Raw genomic sequence first — 23,662 nt, 5'->3', positions numbered from 1 at the left:
TTTTAAAAATGTTTATTAGTTTTAAAATGTGCAGGTGTGTTCTCATGTATGTGTACACTACAAGTATGCAGGTGCCCACAGAGGCCAGGAGGGCATCAGATCCCTAGGAGCTGGAGTTACTTTGACAAGGGATCGAGCTCAGGTCACGAGGTGGAGGCAGGCTCTTTCGTCAGCTAAGCTAGCTAGCCCATCCCCTGATACTTCCTAGCCTTTACTTTTTAAGTGTCTATGATAACCTTAGAGTGGGGATTACTCTTATCATCTTTGAATGGCATGCCTTATATAAACAAGGCACTCAATAAAAATATTATTTGTAAAATGAAATGAACCTTCTGCTAATCGGATCAAGCTTTCTAAGAGGCGGATGGTCGTCCGGGCTGCATTCCGGGAATCACTCTGTCTTTGCATTTGGTAGTATCGGAGGAGTACTTGATTGCTCACATCAGACAGTGTGGGGTGGAGATTCCGAATGAGGCAGAAGTAGGTTTTCATCTTCTCCATGCTCCATAGATTCTCTGATTTGCTTGGATAACCTGTGTACAGCAGACATGGGATCAGTAAACTAAAAGGAATTGGAAAATAGGATAGTTTGGGAATTTTAGAACATTCCTATAAAAGATTTAATATCTATTTAGCTATGTATCTATGTATATATGTATCTAACACACCCATCTGTCTGTCTGCCTGCCTGCCTGCCTGCCTGCCTACCTACCTACCTACCTACCTACCTACCTATCTATCTATCTATCTATCTATCTATCTATCTATCTATCTATCTATCTATCTATCTACCTATCTATCTATCTATCTATCTTTGTTGAGACAGAGTCGTCTCTCTACATAAATATCCCAGATGTCCTGAAACTCACTATAAAGGTGTACACCACTGCAAAAGCTCCCACACACATTTTTAAAAGGTTGATAAGATTCAGGTTTTATGTCCACTAAAATCTAGACCTGTAGCATGAAATTCCAAAATAAGCTGTCTTACGATATGAAATAATAAAAAGACGCTCCCCACACTGATAATGAAAATTATTCAGAATAATTCCAAATAATTATAGTAATAAGGACTTAAATAGGTCTAACTTTAAAAAAATAACATTTATGGATTTCCATTTCATATTTCACTCCAGTTTTCTCTGTGTGCAAAAGTAGTAATACCACTACTATAAAAAAAGAATATGTATGTATATGTTATGTACATATACACACATGTGCACAAATATGTAAACCATACCCTCACGGTAGAGGTGAAGAAAGTCACTTTCCCTTGTGCTATGACTCTGTAGCCCACTGCCTGGTTTCTCAGCTGCCTTCAGTCTAAGCATCTATTACCTATCAACACAGACGTCTCTGTCTAAGCATCCATTACCTGTCAACACAGACATCTTGAGTATTTAACTCAAGGGATATGTCCTTTGCTTAGGTCCAATCTTTCCTTGTCACGTTGAGTGACTCATTTTTTGTCTTCACTTACCTTTATTTTCTAAGATAAAGGAAGAAATGATACGATCCCAGTCTTCATTCCTAGTGTCGAGCAAAACTAGGACGAGGTCAAAGCGACTTAAGAGTGGGCTGCCGAGCGCAATGTTCACAGATACTGACTCCTGGGGGTCGTACTGGCCTTTAGGGTTAGTTGCTGCCAGGATAGTGGTCCTTGTGTTCAGCTTACAAACAAGGCTACCAAGATAAAGGGAAAAATTCATTGACTGAGATTCAAATAAGAAACAGGATAACACTTGTTAACACATTGGGGTTGTAACTGTCCCTTGAAAATCTAGAGGAACTTCTGTGAAAGAATATGGAGAGATAGAAGAGGGTACCACCAACACCAGGTTCAAACAAAATGAATTGGAATAAGTATCTTAAGGAGAATTGTTCAATAAACATCTTCTATGCTGCTGCAGCTGCGGTGACCAAGACTCTCTATGCTAAGTCCCAAGAGGCACACACATCACAGTAAGCGTGGATACCATATCTAAGGAGTTTGCACTTGACATGCTATAATCAAATTCAAGGCGGCATACAAGAAATTCTCTATGATTAAAGCTACAGTGGAAATAAGGCAGCACGTATTTGGTTATCTAGATGAAAAGGATAATCAGAGAAATGAGATGAAGCAGCTTTTGAACTAGACCCATTAATTCACCTGGATATTATTAACTGGAAAGGTATACGCACCACAGAAGAGAGGAGAGGATGATACTGGGAAATGGTTGAACCAGAAGCCTCCTATGCACTTGATTATTTTGTTTTGATTTTTCATCTGTCTGTCTGTCTATCTACCCTATCTATCATTCATTCATCTACCTATAAATCCATATTAGTTAGGGTTCTCTAGAGGAACCGAATTGATAGCATGAATATATATATATATGAGGTTAATTAGAGTGGCTTACAGGCTTTGGTCATTTTAGTCCAACAATGGCTGTCTACCAAAGGAAAGTCCAAGAATCCAGTCGTCATTCAGTCCACAAGGCTGGATGTCTCAGCTGCTCTTTAGTATACACCAGAAAACAAGACAAGTAGGCACCAATGCCAGTGAAGAAATAGACTTGCCAACCAGAATGAGAACAAGCAGGCAAAGAGCAAAGAACTTTCTTCATTTCGGTCTTTTATAAAGGTCGCCACCAGAAGGTGTGGCCCAGAATAAAGGTGGGTCTCCTAGCTCAAAATATCCAGATCAGAAGTAGTCCTTTCCACTTTAAATGAGTTAATAAAAAACATTCTCAGTTGTACCCAGACACTTGGGTTTTAGTTAATCCTAGATGTAGTGAAGCTGACGCTAAGAATATCACCCAACCCATCCAACCCCAGCCCCTGTTGCATCACCACCTTGACCTTTACTATGTAACCCATGTGAGCTTTAAACTCAAACTCAGGATCTTCTGGCTTTAGCTTCTCTAATGTGCTAGGACTACAGACACAAACCTAGCTTTGTTCTGATTATTCTGTATATGAAAGACAAAGAGTAAAGAAGGAGCACGACCTCGTGACATCCATAATCAGCTTCACATGGAGCTCCGAGGGGTAATTATGAAGACAGGACTTGGTGGAGAGACCGAACAGGAAGGGAACACACAGAGAAGGGTGGGATGCTAGCATAATGAATAGTCTGGTAAAAGGGACACAAAGCCCTAAGCAAGGCAGTGGAGGGACAGGAATGGATTGCTGTCAGGAGCCATCATAGGAGAAGCTAATAACTGGCAGGTGATTGTCCTGAGATGCGTCCACCTTGGATTAAAGTCCGCCACAGACTTGCTCTGATAGATTTTTCCTTGCACGGCCCAGGAAAAATTCATTTTAGGAAAGATTTCTGCTATTAATACGCTTTTCCTGTTATTATTAAATATATAACTCTCACTAGGTATTAGACCACCCTTTTGAGCAGATCCCTGCAGAACAATGAAGATATATTATCTTGTAGTGATGCTATAAAGACAAATAGATAATCATTCTATAGAATTCCTGATTTGATTCAAATAATTTTAGGAAGAAAGTTTTTAGAGATGGTCTTAGTTGCTAGAAAGATGTAATAAAGTTAGAATCAGGAACAGAATGTGTCTACTCCTCAGAATAGTAAGTCAAGGTTGCATAATAAGAAATAAAATGAGCTTTCGTAATTATACTAACAGAGAATAGACTTGGGACAATTTTGTATTCAAGGAAATACAGTTAGGTCTAAGGATAATGTCACAGGTGTGCACTAGGATAAGGCAGGGCCATGTAAAAACTGTTGCTTTGTACTTTGAATGAGTATATTATAATCAAACACTATTTTGAACCTTTCTGTAACTCCTATTTTATGCAACATTTTATCTCTAAGGTAATTTTCTAAAGATCTTTTTGTGTAAGTAGGTATAAAAAGATGAGAGAAAAGAAATAAATTGTTGGTTGAATGGTTTGACTTGGCAAGCTTTGCCCCATCCATTCATCCATCCATCCATCTACCCACCCAACCATCCATCCATCCATCTATCCATCCATCCATGCATCCATGCATCCAATCGTATATGTCTGTTTATATGTTTTTGTGTGGATATATGTGTAAGCATGCATGAATACTTGTGAAGTTGATTGTGACAGACGGTTGGGCCTGACCAGAGTGGGGGGTGTATGAATTTTTGAAAGTATATGTGTCTGTTCATTCCTTCCTCCATGGTTCACAAAGAGTTTACCATTTTATCCAGAGAGGTTTCTGGCTGATTCACTAGAGAAAGGAGCACCAGCAATAAATCTTTTGACTTATCCCCTGGTCTTGTATGATGAGGTACTAAGCAGTTTCTATCTTAGAGGGTCTCAGACAGGCAGATCAGCTAACTCATCAGTGACTTGCACTTTAGACAGGTAAACATTTTATTATTTATTTATTTATTTATTTGTTTGTTTATTTATTGGTTTTTTTCGAGACAGGGTTTCTCTGTATAGCCCTGGTTGTCCTTGAACTCACTCTGTAGACAAGGTTGGCCTCGAACTCAGAAATCCACCTGCCTCTGCCTCCCAAGTGCTAGGATTAAAGGCGTGCACCATCACCGCCCAGCTACATTTTATTATTATACATCAACCTAATACCTCGTAGGACCAGTCTTACCCCTGCCAACGCTATTCCCCCTCCGCTGCCTCAAGAAGAATCAAGAACAAGAAGAACTGCCAGAACTGCCCCTGGCAGCCGGTGGCTTCATTTAGATATCAGTTTAAAGTTAATTAATCTCCCCGAATGTGCCACATTTACTAATAGCAGAAGTGTGACATTTTTATCTGTGGATGTGAGCGCTGTACTTGATAACCATTTTTAGAGTGGGATTACCTACCTGCCTCTCAGAAGTCACAGCCCTGTGACATCAGCCGAAGTCACAGCCCTGTGACATCAGCCAAGATGTGCTACATTTGTTTATTTCCATTCTATTTCCAGGTCTCTAGCAATTACTTCATTCCCTGAGGCTGAAAACGGTTGAAAGAATTTTACTTGTAGCAAATGCCCCGAATGGCCACTCACAGACACAGTCACTTTAACCAAAATCTCAGCCCCCTTTAAAACTTGGAAGAGAAAACAGCTGGATGGTCCACCTTTTATAATTTATGTGCCAAACTGACAGATGTTGAAAGCTTGGAATCCAGTCTTACCACTTCCCAGTAAAAGCAGTTCCTCCCACACTGGCCGCATAAGAAAGGAAGGCTAAGAAGCTAAGCAAGAAGGAGGAGCCAAGCCAGGAAGCTCGGGTCTCACTTAGAAGAGGGAATAAATTAGTCAGGAGAGGCAGATAGATGGAGGAAGGGAAGTGGGAGGGAAGGAGAACTGGGGGGTGGGAGGGCTCACGGTCAGGGGTCAGGGGTGAAAAAGGACAGGAGAGATGGCTAAATGGCCATGAAAATGAATAGAACTCTGCAACTGACAGGGGTGAGGAGGTGGGGGCATCTCCAGGATCAGACCGAGACCTATGATCAGAGAGGTGCCCAAGAATCAATAGGGGTGACCTTAGCTGTGACTCACTACACTGGGGATATGGAACCTGAAGAGGCCACCGCCTGTCTCCAGACAGGAACCCCAGTGGAGCGACAGAGACACCAACCCACCCACAAAACTTTCGGCCCCAAATTTATCCTGTCTACAGAAACACAGGCACAGGAGATGGAGCAGAGACTGAGGGACTGACCTCCCCACTCATATGTAGCAGATGTGCGGCTTGTGGGTCCTGAACAACCGGAGCGGGGCTATCCTGTACACGGGATATGTTCTCCTAGCTGGGCTGCCTGGTCTGGCCTTAGTGGGAGAGGAAGTGCCTAGCCCCCAAGAGACTTGAAGTGTCAGGGTGGGGGGGATACCCAGGGGGCCTCACGCCCTAGTGGTGAAGGGGAGGTGGGAAACACAACAGCCTCAGCCCCCCAACCCAGTTTGAGACTCAACCGTCACATAAAGGTTTCTAGGCTGTCTCACATTTTTCTATATGAAGAGAAACCTAGCTAAAAAATCACAGCTGCTAAGCACAAAATAGGAATTAAAAAGAATTCCATCAAGCTATGCAAAATAAGAACACACTGATGATATTACAATATACCGATGATGCATGCATACCATATCCACACATGTGCAACAAGTTCCAAAGCTAGAACAGTACTACATGCTTGTCTCAGCGATGTGAGAATCTGGAGCAGGCGGAGCCCTCGGGCCCAAGAGTTTGAGGTTAGTTAGCATGGGTAATGTGGCTCTATGGCAACGCCTCACACAAGGATTCTAGGTTTCAGCAACACGAGCAGGGAATGAGATTGTTGGTCTTCTTCAACACCTACTGAGAAGCTTCTATTTGGTTACTGACATGATTTACATTTTTGTAAACTCTAGGCATCCCGAGTTTTTTTTAAACTTATATTTATATTATGATGGTAATAAGCCTTTACATTGAAGACATCACTTTGATTCCTTTCCAATTTCTTAAGCATTACGATGGACATACATAGGCTATAATATGTCTATGTAGGGAAAAGAGTATATAATGTTTACCCTGAACTCAAAAGGCAATTTGGATAATAAGCATAGATAAATGGAATAATTAAGTTTATAGTTCCATTTTTGAAAAGAATTGTTACCTTTTAGCAGGTATGAAGTGAAATGTTAAAAGAAAAAAATCTGAGAAATTTCCCTGTAGCTTTGCGGGCAGGATTATATTCTAACTGAGTGGTCTACACTGTCATCCTTAAGGGAGATCATAATCCAAATCAAACTACTTTCCTAATAAGCAACTTAGTCACATGAGAGATGAGAAAGGGAGAAAGCGAAGCCAGGTGTCTTTGAGACCTTGAAAAGGATGAAGTAAGAAAGGTACCGACAGTCTCACAGAAAGACCTGCAGTGGATGAAGAGACGTTGGGGGGGGGAGGAACAGAACGTATGATGGGGGGGGGGGACAGAATGTATGAAGGGGGTGCAAAACGTATGAGAGATGGCTGTAGAACAAGGACTCATACCCGGTGGGATCACACTCCAAAGTGCTTGAGTTTATAAAGACAACGGTTGCACTAAGATTATAATCAAAGGAGCCGGTACCTTTAGTTTTTAGTAGAATTCATGATTATGTATCCCTTTTCACAGGTAACCATATCTGCTGCTAGCTATGCTGCTATAGATGTATTGCTATACATCTCTAGAAGTTTTTTCTAAAGGGTTTTGCATTTGGCGTTTACTTGATATTTTGCATCAGGAAGGTTAGCAGGGTTCCAAGTTGAAGTAATGAATTTAAGATTCTAAAAAGCTGAACCCAAAATATTAGATGATCTTCTGTTGAAACAAATCCAGCTTCCTCCTAAGCAATTCGATAAGAAGTATGGAAGAATAAATACGTGAGTTACTGTGAACCTGGGGGGAGTGTCCACTAGCTTTCCCTACCAAGTAGATGGTGGAGAAACTCTAGTCACTGGGTCAGAGTTAGCTGCTAACTCAAAAGCACCCTGAGGTGCAGTTACAATGAAAGTAAAAGCTACAAAGAATCAAGACAGAAATAATGTCATCGCAGTCTGGAAATACCTCTCAGCTTCTGGAGAAATTGGAGAATCTATGGCAGGGATGAGCCGAGAGTCTAGATCTCACCAGCTATACATAACTATATCCTGAGAGATGCTGAGGGTCTATGGAGAAGAAGTAATCAAACCATTCTCGCCCATTGCCTACTTCAGCTAAGTAGAACTTGCCTTATGACCCATTCTTGGTGCATTCCTTAAGTGATCTTTGTCCTCTATACACTTCTGGATGGGTCCCATGCTGGACCATGTTCCAAGCTCATAATACCACAGTCTTTTCTGTTTTAACTGCTTCTGAGGAAGAGCAGAGCAGATGAGAGACCACCATGAGACCCAAGAGACACCAAGTCACAATCAGCTTTGGGGCCCTGGGCTATCCTGACATCTTATTAAAATGTTTTAATAAGAGTGACAGCAGCCACTGGACTTCTCTTGAAGGTATCCAAAGTAGTTCTGTGAGGGAGAGCTCAGTTTCCAAGGGTAATGAGAGAATAAACTGGGAACGAATGAACTTTGGGGCTATGGTGACAATGGGTTATACAGCTGTTATTTTACATTTACTTTAACAAACTCCCATCCAAATCATGACACAGAATGGCAGTTTGATACTGGAAAAATGCAGTAATATGTGCTTCCGGTTTGGTTTTCTGTCAACTTGACACAAGCTAGAATCATTTGAAAAGAAGGACCCTCAATTGACAAAATTGGCCTATTGGTGTGTCTGCCGAGGACTTTCTTAATTAATGATTGATGTGGTAGGGCCCAGCCCTCTGTGGGAGGAGCCACACCCCTGGGCATGCGGTCCTGGGGTGTATAAGAAAGCAGACCGAGCAAGCCACGGGGAACAAGTCATGTTCCATGGCCTCTGCTTCACTTTCTGCCTTGAGCTCCAGCTCCACTCTCCTCTACGCAGAGGACAACTGTAAATGGACATGACACTTTTCCTCAAGTTGCTTTTGTTCATAGTGCTTTATCACAGCAACAGAAACACGACCATGACATATGCCCATGGCAAAGAGCGGAGCTGGCGCCTCCATATAGCCAGGCTAGCTCTGCAGTTTCTACTCTTCAAAATTCTAGTAACTCTGGGGGACTTTCGATGTTGGCTTCTGACCTTGCTCTCTCTAGAATAGAGCATGTTCTATATCTCACTATACAATGTAAAACCACATTTTATGTACATATTCTACAGGAAACCAGCCAACAGTTGGATAAGCTATGGTTCGATTTGTAGCTTAGTCTATAATTTCTTTTCCCTCATAGGTGGCATATTAAATGCTATCTTCTGAGAAACCTCATCAGATACTTGAATTCATACACACATTTTTTTTTCTTCTCTAAACTTGAAGACTCTCACAATCCTATAGCTAAGCTACCCAAGTTCTAGGTAGCTGCAGCCACTAGAAACTCTTTTCTGTACTGTTCATAAGTATTCTTTTCTAATTTTCCTATCCTTTGATACTAAAGGGTAGTGGTGGCACATCCCTTTGATCCTAGCACTCAGAACGCAGAGGCAGGCAGATACCTGTGATTTGAAGACCAGCCTGGTCTACAGAGAGTATTTCAGCACATCCAGGGCTATACAGAGAGACTGTCTCAAAAACAAACAAACAAACAAACAAATTCTATATTTACACATAATGTATTTTGATCAAATTCACCTCATTATCTTTCCTTCCCTCTAAACTCCTTTCCAATAAGTTCTATTATTACATCTTTTTATTTTTTATGAGCTCCTGAGCTTAATGAGGACTGCATTTATGGATGTGGGATCAGCACAAGTCTGATAGCACTTTTACGTTTGAGCATTTCAAAGTAACTGTACAATTATTTTTAATTATTTTTCTAACTATAGTTCAGAAAAGAGTATGAACGATATGTTAAAATAGGTAGCAAAAGTTGATTACATAGCATAAAAAATATATTTAATGAGATCTCAACATCAGTCTGCAAACACATTACAGATAATCAAGGAAATTAAATCCATGAAACAAACCCCATAGAACTAAAGCTAAAACTAAGACAAAGGCTAAGAAAGAGGGAAGACTATGAACATACACGCAAATAGAAAACATACACTGGAACCCAGCTCACCCAACTCTACAGCCCACTCTGGAGTAGAGCCCTCAGGAATGACTGAATGAAAGGTTCACATTATGGTAGAAAACAGAGCACAAGAAACAGACCTAGTCAGAGGCAGCGGGTTCCTGGGGACAAGTTCTATGGGTAATGACTTTTCCTGAGCCCCTTCCATGGCCCACTCTCCTCTTGCGTGCCATGAGGCCACCAGCTCTGCTCTGCCATGCCTTTTGCCAGGCTGTTCTGCCCAGCAGAGGCCTAGAAACCATAGAGTCGGAGCCAGTTGACCTGGATGCAAGAATATGAAGCCTCTAAACAAAGCTGTGGACTGTCTGAGCAACTGTATGAATATCCTTTTTCTTTATTAAGAGAATGATGTTGATTCAATTATTATAAAGCTATTTTAGAGACTCAACTGAGTTCAGACTATGGAGAATACTATGAATACCTTCATATGCATGCTTAAAATAATTTCGGAGAGTCATTAAGTATTATTCCATCTAGGCCAAGAGCATATTGGCTAGATGCCAAAGACATGCATGACAATGAAAAGGGACTTAGCACATCTAAGCTACACACTTAAAGTTGGTTGGGATGGGAAGTTTATGTTATGTGCATGTGGTCATATTTAATAATAAAATAGTATACTTCAGTAGCTACAGCTTCCGTCTATTGCACAGGCACTGAGTCAGAAGTTGACGTATGAATACTCCAAGTTGGGACCATCTTGGTGTCAGAAGCAGATATTACAAAATAACCTGCCCAAGCATGACGCCAGTAGATATGCCAACATGGAAGGGGAAAAGCTCCCGAAGCCTCAACCTTTAAAAGAACTGTCGGCAACCACGGGGGGCTGAGAGCAGGAGCACAGCAGCTGGTTATCCAGTAGCACATGCTCAGCCCTAAGAATACACATGTACAAGAACCACATACAAGCAGACTGCATTTATGTATTCAGGGGTCATGTGTGTGTGTGTGTGTGTGTGTACATGAGTGGGTTGTAGGGAAGAAAGGGAAGAGGGAAATGACCTAATTATATTATAGTCACAAAAAATACTAAATAATAAAAGAAAGGCCTTGACATTCATTTCATTGAGCTTTACAGAGACCAAAGACAAGTCAAGCCTGCCCCACAAAGTCAAAGACACAGTCGAGGAGGCTGCCACTGACACTCTCTGTCTTTGGGCCAGGGACTTTGTCTATCTACAATAAACATTTTGACTTTTCTCGAATATATCTACAATCCAAATGTGCTTTATTTTAAGTAAGGGTTGTTCATTGCTGCTGTCCATGTTGAATATTGGTTGCTCCAGGGGATGAGAGGGGCAGGGATGAGAGGGGCAGGGATGAGAGGGGCAGGGATGAAAGGGGCAGGGATGGGAGGGGCAGGGATGAGAGGGGCAGGGATGGGAGGGGCAGGGATGGGAGGGGCAGGGATGAGAGAGGCAGGGATGAGAGAGGCAGGGATGGGAGGGGCAGGGATGAGGGGATAGAATGATTAGAGGGGCAGGGATGGGAGGGGCAGGGATGGGAGGGGCAGGGATGAGAGGGGCAGGGATGAGAGGGGCAGGGATGAGGGGGCAGAATGATGGGAGGGGCAGGGATGGGAGGGGCAGGGATGGGAGAGGCAGGGATGAGAGGGGCAGGGATGAGAGGGGCAGGGATGAGGGGGCAGAATGATTAGAGGGGCAGGGATGGGAGGGGCAGGGAATGAGAGGGGCAGGGATGAGAGGGGCAGGGATTTTATAGAAAACTGAAAGGAAAAAATAACTTGGGGGAAAAGTGGCCTTTTGCTATTCTTCAAAGTTTTTAATTCAAGTCATGTCTCTGTATGGAAAATGTGAAATCTAATAGTTCAAGGTTGAAGCAATTAAACCCATACTCTGTAACTGTTCTGTTTTTAAATGAAATTTAAATTTTAAGGTATGAGAAATGTTAAGCCCAAATGAAAATGTCAGGTCAGCATGTAGTCACTATAAACACAATGCTCTGAATCAAAACCAGTTACCTCTTGGATTCTTGTCAACATGCGAATCCATACAATCGAGAAAACAGACTGCAACACTTTACTAAATTCATACAGCACAGAAATTCCAGCTCTGCTGTCATAATGTGATTATAAATATTGTTACTAAGTTCATAAAGAATCTTTTTCAATATTCAGAAATCTAATACACAAAATTTATGTAACTGCATACTATACAATGTAAGGGATTGAGTCTCTTAAAATTCATGCTAACAATAAAATAGTATAAATGTCTTTATGCAGCAATGGTTATTGGGGGGGGGGCAAAAACCAACAATATCAACACATGACAGCCAGTGACTACGAGCCAATGTAGCTGTCATAGTGAGAGAGCACTGATCCTATTAACCTTGAATGTAGTAATCACAACAATGTTTACATCTTTAAATTATTATTTTAAGTATATGCATGTTTTACCTGCATACTGTCTGTGTATGACCTATGTACCTGGTGCCTTGAAGGTCAGTAAAGAGATACCCTGCGTAACTGTAGGTCAGAGTAGCACATGTACTTAACCACTTAGCCACTTCTCCAATCCCTATAAAATCTTTAAATAAAATATGGTAAATTACTTTACAAAGTAAAATTCTTAACTAAAGTAAAAGGGCCACATCACTGAAATACTAGTTGTGGTGAGTGCCTCCTCTCAAGGAAGTATTAACACTGGACAGAAATCAAGACAAAGCAGAAAGATATGAAGGACTTCATCTTTAAACCATAATACAGATGTTCTGTGTAGTAACTATTACCACAGCTGCAGGGAATACTTATCAAATCACAGCATTCAGGCTGCTTCTTAAGCAAGCTGTGTAATACACATCATGTATCTGGTCGGTAGATTAGAGAAGAAACAATTTAACAGCTGCCCACGAGTAGCAACCCAAGGTTCTAATCCTCTAAGGTAGTCCTTCCCTTTCTCACAGACAAGAAACCCAAGGTGAAAATTGTTCTTTCAACCATTTCCTTTTGGAGATATTGTTTCCCTGGTAACAAAGCAGCTGTGGGTAAGTAAGTCTCCCTGCGTCTAGCCGCCATGCCTTCTTTCAGCCTTTTCTTATGGAACATTTTTCTAGGTGGGTTTACTAACCAAGTCCAAAGAGAAGCTGTGAGCTACATTCACACAGGGACACCATTCAGGAAGGGCAAGTGTTCAGAAATCTGACAGTGAGTGGGGACACAGATGTGAGTTTCCACGTTTTGACAAGTTAAGAGTCAGTGTACACCCTGACCTGCTCTCGCTTCAGCTGGCCTTGCCTGGCATTTCACACATGCGGATGGAATCACGTCTTGGCATCTTTCATTTTGAATAAGGCTTGGCTTTTATTCATGTTGAGTCATGCACCTACAATCTGCTAGTCTGTTCTAGTAGTTCATGCTAGTAGTATTTCATTCTACATAGGTATCTCGGTCTATCCATTTCTGGTAATAAGCTCGAGGTGTTTGCAGTTCAGAGGGATTAAAATTAAAGCTTCTAAAAACTATGCTTGTACAGGTCCTTTTTTGCATATACATATCAAAGCGTCAAGTGTATTTATTTCATTTATATAAATTGTTTTAAAAATTAGTTTTAAGTTAGCATACCAAGTCATGGGTTTCATTATTTTCAAATATATGCAACAACTGCACTTTGATCTGTATGTCGTCTTCCCTCACTGCCTGCTCTGCCCCTCCTGCCATGTCCCTCCTGCTGGCCTATGTCCTTCCTTTGCTTTCATGTCACATGTCTTCCATTTCTCTTTCTTCCCTTCCTTTCTACTTTGGCAAGATTTCTTTCTCTCTTCCCTCATGAGTAAAAACATGTGGTATTTATCCTTGAGTCTGGCTTATTTTGCTTAACATAATGACTTCCAGTTCTATTCATTTTCCTGTAAATGTCATAATTCATTTTTCATTATGGCTAAATAAAATTCCACTGTGTATGTGTATGTATATGTAGTTTTTTTTCATTCATTTATGGATGGACTTCCATTTCCAAAGACCGTGTAGCGACGTGATAAATATGGTGAGTAACTGTGTTCCCTGTATGTGAGTCATTTACATATACACCCAAGAGAGGTACAGCTGGGTCATAGGAGGTACGGCTGGGTCATAGGGGCTTGGTATTTGTCCTTTCTCAAACTCGGTTTGGTAAGTCTGGCTTCTGTACCCTTCTTTGTAAAACTTAATCAGCTTATCAAGTGGTTAGAATCCTGCCTGGAACATCATGGAGTCTACGGACGGCTTTCAGTGAGTTTACATCATGATAATATTTCCTACTGACCTGTAAACGGAAGCCTGCCTCTCTGGTCTTCTAATGCTTCGGTTTCCACGTATAACCTTAGAAGACATTCCACTAAATTTATCTCTGTTGTACTCCATTAATCTTTCAAAATCCCCATACTTAAGATGCCCTGAGGACACATGCTACTTTTATAGAAAAAAAAAAAATAAGTAGAGCCCTGGGTAGAAAGAGCACCATCAATCGCCGTGAATGAGCTAAGTCGGGCTCCTTGGTAGTTTGGATGCGGATGATCCCCATAAGACAACGGATAGGAAGGCTTAGAAAGTGTGGCCTTGGTGGAGGAGGTGTGTTACTGGGGCAGAGTTTTGAGGTTTCAAAAGCTCACTCCAGGCCCAGTCTTTCACTCTTTCTCTGCCTGCTGCCAGGGGATCTTGGCTACTTCTTCAATGCTATGCCTGCCTGGCACCATGTTCCCTACCATGACAGACTAACCCTCTGAAGTTGCATGCAAGCCCCCAGTTAAATGCGGGTGTCCCTTCACAGAAAGATAAAAGTATAAGGCCGTCTGTCTACTTTTATTCTTTACGTTTAACCTTTCTCTTTCAAAACAATTCACTTTCATTTCCTCATGCACACCTATATTCTAATAAGTGAACCTCTGAACCTGAAGATGATTGATAGTCCCTGAGTATGCCAAGACGGTTCCCATTTTCTTTGGACTTATACTGAATGCCTTCTCTGCTTCCATAGGCTTTACAGAAGAGAAATGCTTACCCGGCCTTAGCAACACTTATGGTTTGCTGCTCCATTGCTTCATGGATGCTGGTCCTGTCATGTTCTTTGAGGCTGTTAAATTCGTCAATACAGCAGAGACCAGCATCTGCAAGCACCAAGGCCCCAGCCTCTAGATTCCATTCTCCTGAGTCTTTTACAGCTGTCACTGTCAGACCTGAGGGGACAAGGAAGCTACATTAGCTCTTATTTTCCAAAGAAAAATACATAGTTAAGATTCCTATTTGTGCCAGGTAGTGGTGGCACACGCCTTTAAGTCCAGTACTTGGGAGGCAGAGGCAGGCAGATTTCTGAGTTCAAGGCCAGCCTGGTCTACAGAATGAGTTCCAGGACAGCTAGGGCTACACAGAGAAACCCTGTCTTGAAAACACACACACACACACACACACACACACACACACACACACACACACACACACACACAAGATTCCTATTTGCACTCAAAATGGTCAGTACCAGGACACTAAGTCAAAAGGCCTCAGAAATACTCATGTTGTGTAAACAATCTTTAAGTGTTCCTGCTTGAATGTTAAGGCATCCTGGGATCTGGAAACCTAGAAACCATACAGCTCTGAAGGGAAAACTTATCCCAGTGGAAGGGCATCCTGAGACATGGGAGCCCAGACAGCTCTGAGGTGAAACAGTGTACCGATGGAAGGGTCACAGAGGCCCAGGAACCACACATATCTGAGGTGGGACCGTGTCCCAGTACAAGGGTATCCTGAGACATGGGAGCTGAGGAACCACACAGCTCGGAGAGGAAGCTCCTTCTCTTATCTTCTCTTCATTACTTCTTTTCATCTTGGCTTCTTCTGTCATGAGTGACATCAGGCAGGAAATCTCGTGAAAGATTTATTGGAGGGTCCAGGGTGTTTAGGGACAAATCCAGGGATGGCTGCACTCTGATTCCGGGAGTGAGCAGCAGGGAATTGAACAAAAGGCGGTACTTATATAGGATTTCTTAGAGGGTGGAACTTTTTAGGGTAGAGATTTTAGATTGAGGATTGGTGGGATTTCAAGTCCTGAGCTTGGGGAGCTCAGGCATTGGCAGCTTTTTTTTTTCACCCCCTTTTCCCTGCATCAGACCCATGGGTTAGGGTGGGAAGTCCTTCCCAGCTGCAACAAGGCTTTTGCTGAGGCACCATCTCTGTGGGGCTGCTGGGGTGTGTGGGGGCTGACAGCTCCTTAAGATGGCAGTAGGCTGAGGCAGGAACGGTCCACCGTGGCAGCTCTTGAAGGGCAGCTCCTGCTGAGGCAGGAAAGGAGATGCGTCACCGTGGAACTCCTGTGATGGCTGCAGGCTGACATGTCCTGGCACTGCCATTTTGACAGGAGCAGCCATTTTTGATCCCTCCTGTAGGGGTATTTTACTGAGGTCATAGGTTAGGGTTGGAAGGAGGGGCTGGACACCACCACTTTGGTGGGTTTTGTGGCATGCTACTTAGAGACTATAGTCTCTCCCCTTGGTTTATTATCAAACAATCAGAGGTTGGAAATCAGAGGACCGTGGTTTTGAAAGAGCCACGAGGTCCTTGGAGAAAGTTTGATCATTGATCTCAGGAGAGGACCTCGGGCTTTTAACTAGGGGTCAGTAATCCTGTAATTACAAGTGGTTAAAGGTCTAATTAGAAATCTTCTATTTTGTTTTTGGAGATGTTTGGGTAAGAAGTTAATAAGGCAGAGTAAATTAGCAGGATTAAGAAAATAAGGAGAGGCTGGCGAGATGGCTCAGCCGTTAAGAGCACCCACTGCTCTTCCAGAGGTCCTGAGTTTAATTTCCAGCAATCACATGGTGGCTCATAACCAAGTGCAATGGGGTCTGATGCTCTCTTCTGGTGTGTCTGAAGACAGCTACAGTGCATTCACATACATAAGAGAAACAAAATCATTTAAAAAAAAAAAAGAAAAAAAAAGAAAAGAAGGAACAGGGGTTTAAGAAGGTGGCATCTGATTCCGTACTAATCTGTCGATGGTCACTGGGTTTAAGAAGGTGGCATCTGATTCTGATTCTGTACTGGTCTGTCGATGGTCACTGTCCAGAGGCATGGAGCTTCTTTTATATTTGTGGCGATCTGTCTTGAGTGTTGGGTTTTATCTTTTATTATACCTCATTGCTTAACATAAAAGTGGCATTCCTCCCAGAGGAAGAAACAAAGACCACCCCTTTCTGCTGCTAGTAAATCTAGCTGATATGCAGGTCTGAAAAGACAGTATGCTTGGAAGCAGGATCAGTATCATCTAAAGACGGCAATATGAGGGTTGTGAACTTTGCACCACTTCCTTTACCATGTCTGTACCTAGGGGTTGAGATAGTGGAATGTGTACCTTCTATACTTTGATTATGCCTGATGGACAGTTGTGGTAAGTGCTATAGTCAAGTTTACCAATGAACCCCATCTCCCATCTGGGGTGACATGGGTCCTTAATAAAAAAATAAAATAAAAGTATTTTTTGGATCATCTGCTTGTGCAGTGACAGCAGCTGCCATCGTTGAAACTTGAGCATGCCAGTTTCAGCCATTTGAACTGTACTGTGGCCAAGCTCCTTGTGGTAACAATGAGAATTTAATAAAATCTGAGTCTGTGGAGGAAGAGAGAAAGGGTCTGAAAAGAAGCTCCGTGGAGGCAGTTTCTGTAAGCTCCGAGTGGGAGCTGAGAGACAGAGAAGCCCGGGAGAGCATGGGAACTTGCAGGACAGGGCTGAGAGACAGAGAGCCAAGGTCCTGAGGCCCAGAGTCGGGTGAGGAAGCTGTGGGGCTTATCAGACAGCTCCTAGGGGAGAACGGAAGGGAACAGGGAGGCTCCCAGCGGACAGCGAGGAGAAAGCGGTTTAGTGACCAGAGAGCTGCACACATGGTGGGGCTGTGGAGAGCAAAGATTGCCAGGGGCCGGAGAAAGGCTCCTTGCTGAGGGAGCAAGGAGAAACAATCAGAGCAGGTCCGGGAAGAAGCTGCTGGAATGGCAGACTCTAGAATATGGAACCAAATAGGTGATAGGTGACAGAAGCCAGCAGAGACAAATGATCTGTGTATGCTGTCAGGGACTCAAGACAGTGACTTGAGTCAGTTTGAGATGTTGAGACAAGGACATGGCTGGGAGGGACACGTAGCATCCTTTACTAATGCTACGTGAAGGGAGAGAACTCTGGAAGGGGCAGTGTTGGAGACCCTTGTGTGTTAGGAGATGGTATGAGTGATGAAAAGAAGACTGTAGTAAGTGACTCAAAGGTTATCTCTTTACAGTTCAGCTGCAGCCACAGCTTGCAGACAAGGGGCCCATCCTTGTATAGTATGGTCTAATTTTTGAGGAGCAAAGGAACATCCCAGCTGGTGAGCCCAGACTCTGAGAGCCTATCCCTCCATTTCAGAGACATAGAGAGAGAAGGGCCGAGGAAAGTCTGGGAGGTGTGGAGCTGGAACATGGAGGAAGAGCCTGTTCAAGCCTATGAAATGGCTTGCTAATGGGTACAAGGAGTGGCTCACGGTGGCAGGGGCACAGGCTGCCCCACAAGAAGAGAGGAAGAGCGTAAAGAAGCAAGGCTTCTCTAGGAGTGATAGAATTTCCTCCTTGGTGGTGAGGACTGTGGGTAACTGGATTACATGTTTTCTATCTATGGTAACAGCTTTGTAAGAGTTATGTTCAGTTCCAGGTAAGTATCCTGAGGGGTGCACAAGTGGACCGTAGAGGGTGAGACTCTACATCCCTGACTGGACAGAGGTGTCTGCCTGGCTAATGGATAGGGATGGGCTATGAAGGAGAAGGTCAACTACATATTGGATTTAGGGAACAACAAAGACTGAGTGAGAGGCCAGAGCCTAGTCAAATATATATGGGCTTTCCCAGAGCCCCTGGTGAGTTGAGTAGCAATGGGTGTGTCCAGGTAGAGGCAAAGCTGTTTTGTGACTGGGTGTCCAGAGAAATAGAAAAGGTATCCTTGAGGTCTAGGACAGAGAAGTAGGAGGTCTCTGGGGGCATCATGGAAAGGAAAGTATACTGGCTAGATACTAAGGAGTGAGGGGGAACTACTGCTGAATTGATTAGTTGGGGATCTTGAACCAAGGATAGGTTCCACTGGATTTTTTTAACTGCATATCCTGGGGCTTTAAAGGGGGAAGAAGTGGGAAGTTTCTTCCCTAAGAGGTCAGAGATAAGAGGCTCATGTCCCCTGTGACTTTGGAGGGGAAGCAGGTATTAAACCTGGGTTATATATTTGGTGGTATTTCATAATTGAATGATTAGTAGTGGTGTAATATTTGTCTATAGGGAGGTTTGGGGTATCCCATACCTGGGGATCTACCTGAGAGGCTGGTAAGGAAAAAGGTGTGTCTAAGTATGTAATTTGGAAAAGGGGAATGACTGTTGAGCTTGGTGTCAAGCAGATATGTGGAGTAAAAGAAATAAAAGCTCTCATTTTGGCTTAGAAAACAGCTAGAAAAGGAGCTTTTTTCCACCTGGTGTCTCAAGATCCAGAATAGTATATTGCAAGGGGCCCAGCAAGGGGATGGGATGATTTGGTACTACTGGATTGGTGCTATTAGGAAGGAATGGGAAAGAGGGTACCCCTAAATATACGGCTAAGTGGAAGGGTTTGGTAAGCCTGGTAATGCTGTCCCCCTACTCTGAAAATAGAGGAATGGAAAGGAGAGGTGGCTCCCAAAATTTTGTCAGGACTGTAAAGTGGCTTTGATATTCAGAAAGAAGAGTGAACTGATTCTATGATAATTGCCTAAGGCTCCCTGTCGGAGATGACAGTGGTCAGGCCAAAGGAGGCATGGCTGCCTCAGCTGTCCACAGCCGGACCAAGGAGACTGGCTGAAAGATGATCAGAATTTGCTGTACCCACGCCACGAGGGACATGAAGTCATTCAACACCCCATGGTTCTTTGATAGGACCTTGGACATGGTCTGGGTGGTTTATGAGAGTAGGATAGGCCTGAACCCAATGACTTTCTTGACCACATTAGAAACAGGTATGTGGAGATTCTCCAGCTTTGGAAGACCAGGATGCCTGGACTTTTGCTTTGCCCAGTTGAGAGACCTTAGTCATCATTGGGTATTATTGTTTTGGGGTGTTTTCATCTCTCCCATAGCACACTTTGAAGGCCTCAGCTATGATTTTCACCTGAGGCCCTTTCTATAGATGTTTAAGTTTGGCCCTAATAACATAGAAACTCAGGAAAGAAGTAGATGGTGAGTAGTCTGTTCCTGAATTTTGCTTTTCTCTCCTTTCCCTGTCACACAGTCCAGTGGTTCCCCTGATATGGGACAGAGTTTTGGGGGGAGTCTTTAAACAAGTATGTTTGGGTCTAGAGGAGGGGGAGCCATACCCCAACTCCAAAGCCAGCTTTTCACTAAAGTGGGACAGCATAAAACAGTCTAATGCCACTCATTCCTGAAAGACAGCTGAAATCCTGCAAAACTGAATTGAGTAAGATGAGAACAAAGAAGGCTTGGGGACAGGGAAACTGTGAGGCCTGCCTGACTATAGCCAGAGGACGCTGCAGGAGGGAGCTGAGAACTCACCAGCCAGAGGGGGTGGGGGTGGGGTGGGGGTAGGGTGGGATGGGTGTGTATGTGTGGGTGGGTGGGATGGTGGGGGGATGGGGGGTGAGGGGGCGTGGAGCAAGCTGCAGCTGGCCTACTCCTTTGCTTTCTTCCCATCCTGCTAGGTTGGCTTTCTGGCTCTCATTTTACTACAAACTTACAGAGCCATCTATGGCAACTTAAAAGACAAGACATTTACACTGAGTGATGTTTGGGAAGAGATGAACACAGGGACTGGAGAAAAATGGGAAATCTCTTTCCATGTCCCAGATCACCGGCAATCTATGTAAAGATCCCAGTTAATATTATGATAAAGGATGCTGTTAGGCAGCCATTTGTATTGATTATCTAAAGGATATTAAGGCCAAATTTGATTGGACAGGCAATTTAGGGCCCTTCAGGTTGGGTTTAAGATATACAGGTTGGAGGTTTTCTAAGAGGCATCCCAAAGGAATGAGAGGGTGGGAAAGATACCATTCCTATGGATGAGAAAGGGGAAGTGTAATGTCACTGCAGCCTGTAGTCAGGGGCATCCCCAGACTCAGGAAGGGCAGAACCGGGACCAAGCAGTTCAGTGGATTGTCACAACTCAACAGGGTTCAGCTTAGCTGGATAGGCTAAAGAGTCTCAGGGCCCGGTACCAGGACTTAATCAGAAACCAGAAGCCAAGAAGAAGAACCAAGCTCTTGTAGAGGGTATCAGTCACAGGAATGGTTTGGGATAGTGCCTCAAAGCCACGAGGGTCCAGAGGAGTTGCGAAATGTACAGGCAGTTTCAAAGTGAGAGTAGTGGAAAGGGTCTAAATGGCCCTGTAGGGCCTAAGGAGCTACACAGAGTTACAGCTGCGGGGGTGGGGTTTGTAGCCCTCCCAGGCATTCGAAAGGGTTACTGTGTCACCTGGAAGGACAGCTGGGGATAGGAACAGGGTGGTGAGAGAAATATGGAGTCAAGACAAGATCAGGGGTTGAGGGTGGGATAGGGTCTGGGCAGAAAGGGTTGCAGGAGCCCAGTAGGGCCCAAAGAAGCTGCAAAGTTGCGGCTTTGGGGATGGTGGGATGACTTCAGGACAGGAAGGGTCTCAACAACCCAGCCAGTAAGGAAACTGCAGGCAACATCCACAAGGTCCTGGAGGAGCTCAAACGGTGAGAAAAGGGCAGGTAGGGGCAACCGTGGCCCAGGAGGGTCTAAGGGAACTGCAGAATTGTGCCCTGATGGTGGGAAAACGGGGGTTGGGTGATGAGGGCCAGCCATAGCCTTAAAGACTGTGGCTGGGGCTGCCTCGACCCCAAAGAGTGCCAGAGGGGCGCGGATATTCAGTCTCTTCCTCGGATTGAAGAGTTTACAGCAACCAGAAGGGGAAGCTTAGTGAGCCAGAAACTAGAGATGAGGGGTAGGGATGAGGGAGAGTGCAGCTCAGACCCCAGGATTAGGGAGCACACAGCACCAGGGATGAGGGACAGTGCAGCTCAGACCCCAGGATTAGGGAGCACATAGCACCAGAGATGAGGGAGAGTGCAGCTCAGACCCCAGGAATAGGGAGCACACAAACACCAGGGATGAGGGAGAGTGCAGCTCAGACCCCAGGATTAGGGAGCACACAAACACCAGGGATGAGGGAGAGTGCAGCTCAGACCCCAGGATTAGGGAGCACACAGAGCCAGGTGTCCAGGAGACCTGAGAAGCGCTTTGAGCCATCTAAAGTTGACATGAGCCCTCTGCCACTCTAGCTATTAGACTGTAGGCACGCTTCCTAATATAGACATCTACCTCAGCTTATCTATCTGTAAAAGGGGATGACAATAGGAAATAGTGAGTTTCAATGTGTAAATGGAATAAAAGGAAAGGGCTTTACAAGGAGCATGACACATGAGCTAGTACTAATGAAACGAATGGATTTCTGGCCAGGTTAACCAAGGTGGGGAAAAGAAATAAAAAGAGAAGTCATAAATTGCAAGCATCAAAAATGAAAGAGAAGACATAACTATATATATCTTAAAATGAACTAAGAAAAGGGAAATATGAGCAATTTTATACTATATGTATATTAGTGTCATTATGCAAAGTTTACCTTAACTCATATGCCACATGAGGAATAAAAATTAACTCAAAACTGTTAAGAGATAAATATAAAATACAAAACTATAAAAATAATAGGCAAAAATCACAGAAAATGGAAAGTTCTTCTGTTTTCCAATGCCATAAGGAGAAGTCACTATTCCATCTGATGAGTATAAAAATGAGTAAGTTAAAAAAAAAAAACATTTTTAATCAATCAAAGAAACAAGGACATGAAACAAATACTGGCTAACGCTGGAAGCAGTCAAGTGTATGCTGAGAATCACAGCTTACTTGGCTGAGCCTTTGTAAAATGAATACCTAGACAAACAGAACAAACCCCAACAAAGCAAGACAGAGCCCTGAAAGGTACCTGAGGTTTGCTGGAAACATGAAGTGGCCAGCTGGAGGTCACAGCTTGTCACAGCTGGTCACAGGGAACCCCACACCTCAGTAAAGTCTAACCTCTAGAAGATAATAACCTCACAGAGAAGGCTTTATGCTTCCAGCAGGCAGAAAAAAGGGACTATTTAAAATTGGCAAGGTTTGCTGTTCTTAACAAGGCCTGTCCTCAGGAGAAATTATTTTACCATAATTTAATCTACCTGGGAGGGAAAATATCTGGTTCCCGCCTCCCTCCCTAATCCCACAGCACCCACCCGAGGGTGTGAAAATGGGAAAAGAGAAGTAAGACCCCAAACTGAGCATTTGGAAGAGACAGAGGCAAGAGACACAGCTTAGTAAATGGCTTCAGAATGCTCCAGCTGCACCACAGCTCACCTGCTCAAGACAAAGGGCCTTTCGTTTCCTGTGTTTACATTTCATAAGAAAACTCCAATGCATGACATAAGGAAGAAGCACAATCTGAAGGGACGAAATCACAGTATGAAGAGACAAAACCACAGAATCACAGTCTGAAGGAAGAGAACAATCATCAGATTCAGATTCCTGTTTGGCAGAGATATGGCAATTATCCAACAGGATTTGGAACAATTGCTTTAATACAACTGAACAAACAAACGGAGAAGCAGAGAAATATAAGTCTAAGAAACAACAGAGAGGGTTACTGTAAGCACTGCCCATGAAGCAGTGTTGAATTACATCAAGGAGCACTGTGAAAGCAAGCATATTCTAAACTACATGGTCCAATGACAAACTCTCAAGAGAAATTAAAAATCATTTAAATAAGTGAAAATGAAAGGACAACTTATAAAAAAACTGCAGGGTAGTATACAAGCAATACTAAGAGGGACACTTAAGATACTGACTGATCATGGCTAGGAGGAAAAATTACCTAAGCTTCCATGTTAGAAAACCAAAACACGAACTACACCATATCCAAAGTAAGTATAAATATAAATCAGTATAGAAAGTAGTGAAATTGGAAACATGAAATCAAAAGGGAAAAAGCAAAACCAGAAGCTGGATCTTG

At 43.4% G+C, this 23,662-nt stretch overlaps 1 protein-coding gene across 5 annotated transcripts in view; it reads right to left on the bottom strand.

The window, feature by feature from the left end:
- Mcm9 (minichromosome maintenance 9 homologous recombination repair factor) overlaps nucleotides 1-23,662 on the bottom strand; it is an 88,057-nt gene that overhangs the window by 13,415 nt on the left and 50,980 nt on the right. For 2 of the 5 annotated variants that reach the window (XR_007974383.1, XR_007974382.1), the window contains exons 8-10: nucleotides 14,615-14,789; nucleotides 1,481-1,683; nucleotides 442-533 (exon numbers count right to left, since the gene is read on the bottom strand). Coding sequence is in view for 3 of the 5 variants with exons in the window: in XM_052163568.1 (XP_052019528.1) it covers nucleotides 330-533; nucleotides 1,481-1,683; nucleotides 14,615-14,789 (582 nt within the window). In the remaining 2 variants the exon portion in view is untranslated. Of the gene's footprint in view, nucleotides 1-329; nucleotides 534-1,480; nucleotides 1,684-14,614; nucleotides 14,790-15,538; nucleotides 15,879-23,662 lie in introns of those variants that run through there. The other 3 variants (XM_052163568.1, XM_052163569.1, XM_052163570.1) reach the window with 2 other exon arrangements.

This window comes from Apodemus sylvaticus, chromosome 19, assembly GCF_947179515.1.
Source record: "Apodemus sylvaticus chromosome 19, mApoSyl1.1, whole genome shotgun sequence".
Classification (NCBI taxonomy): Eukaryota; Metazoa; Chordata; class Mammalia; order Rodentia; family Muridae; genus Apodemus; species Apodemus sylvaticus.
The sequence above is the reverse complement of the archived record's forward strand: the minus strand, read 5'-3'. Positions and strand labels throughout refer to the sequence as shown.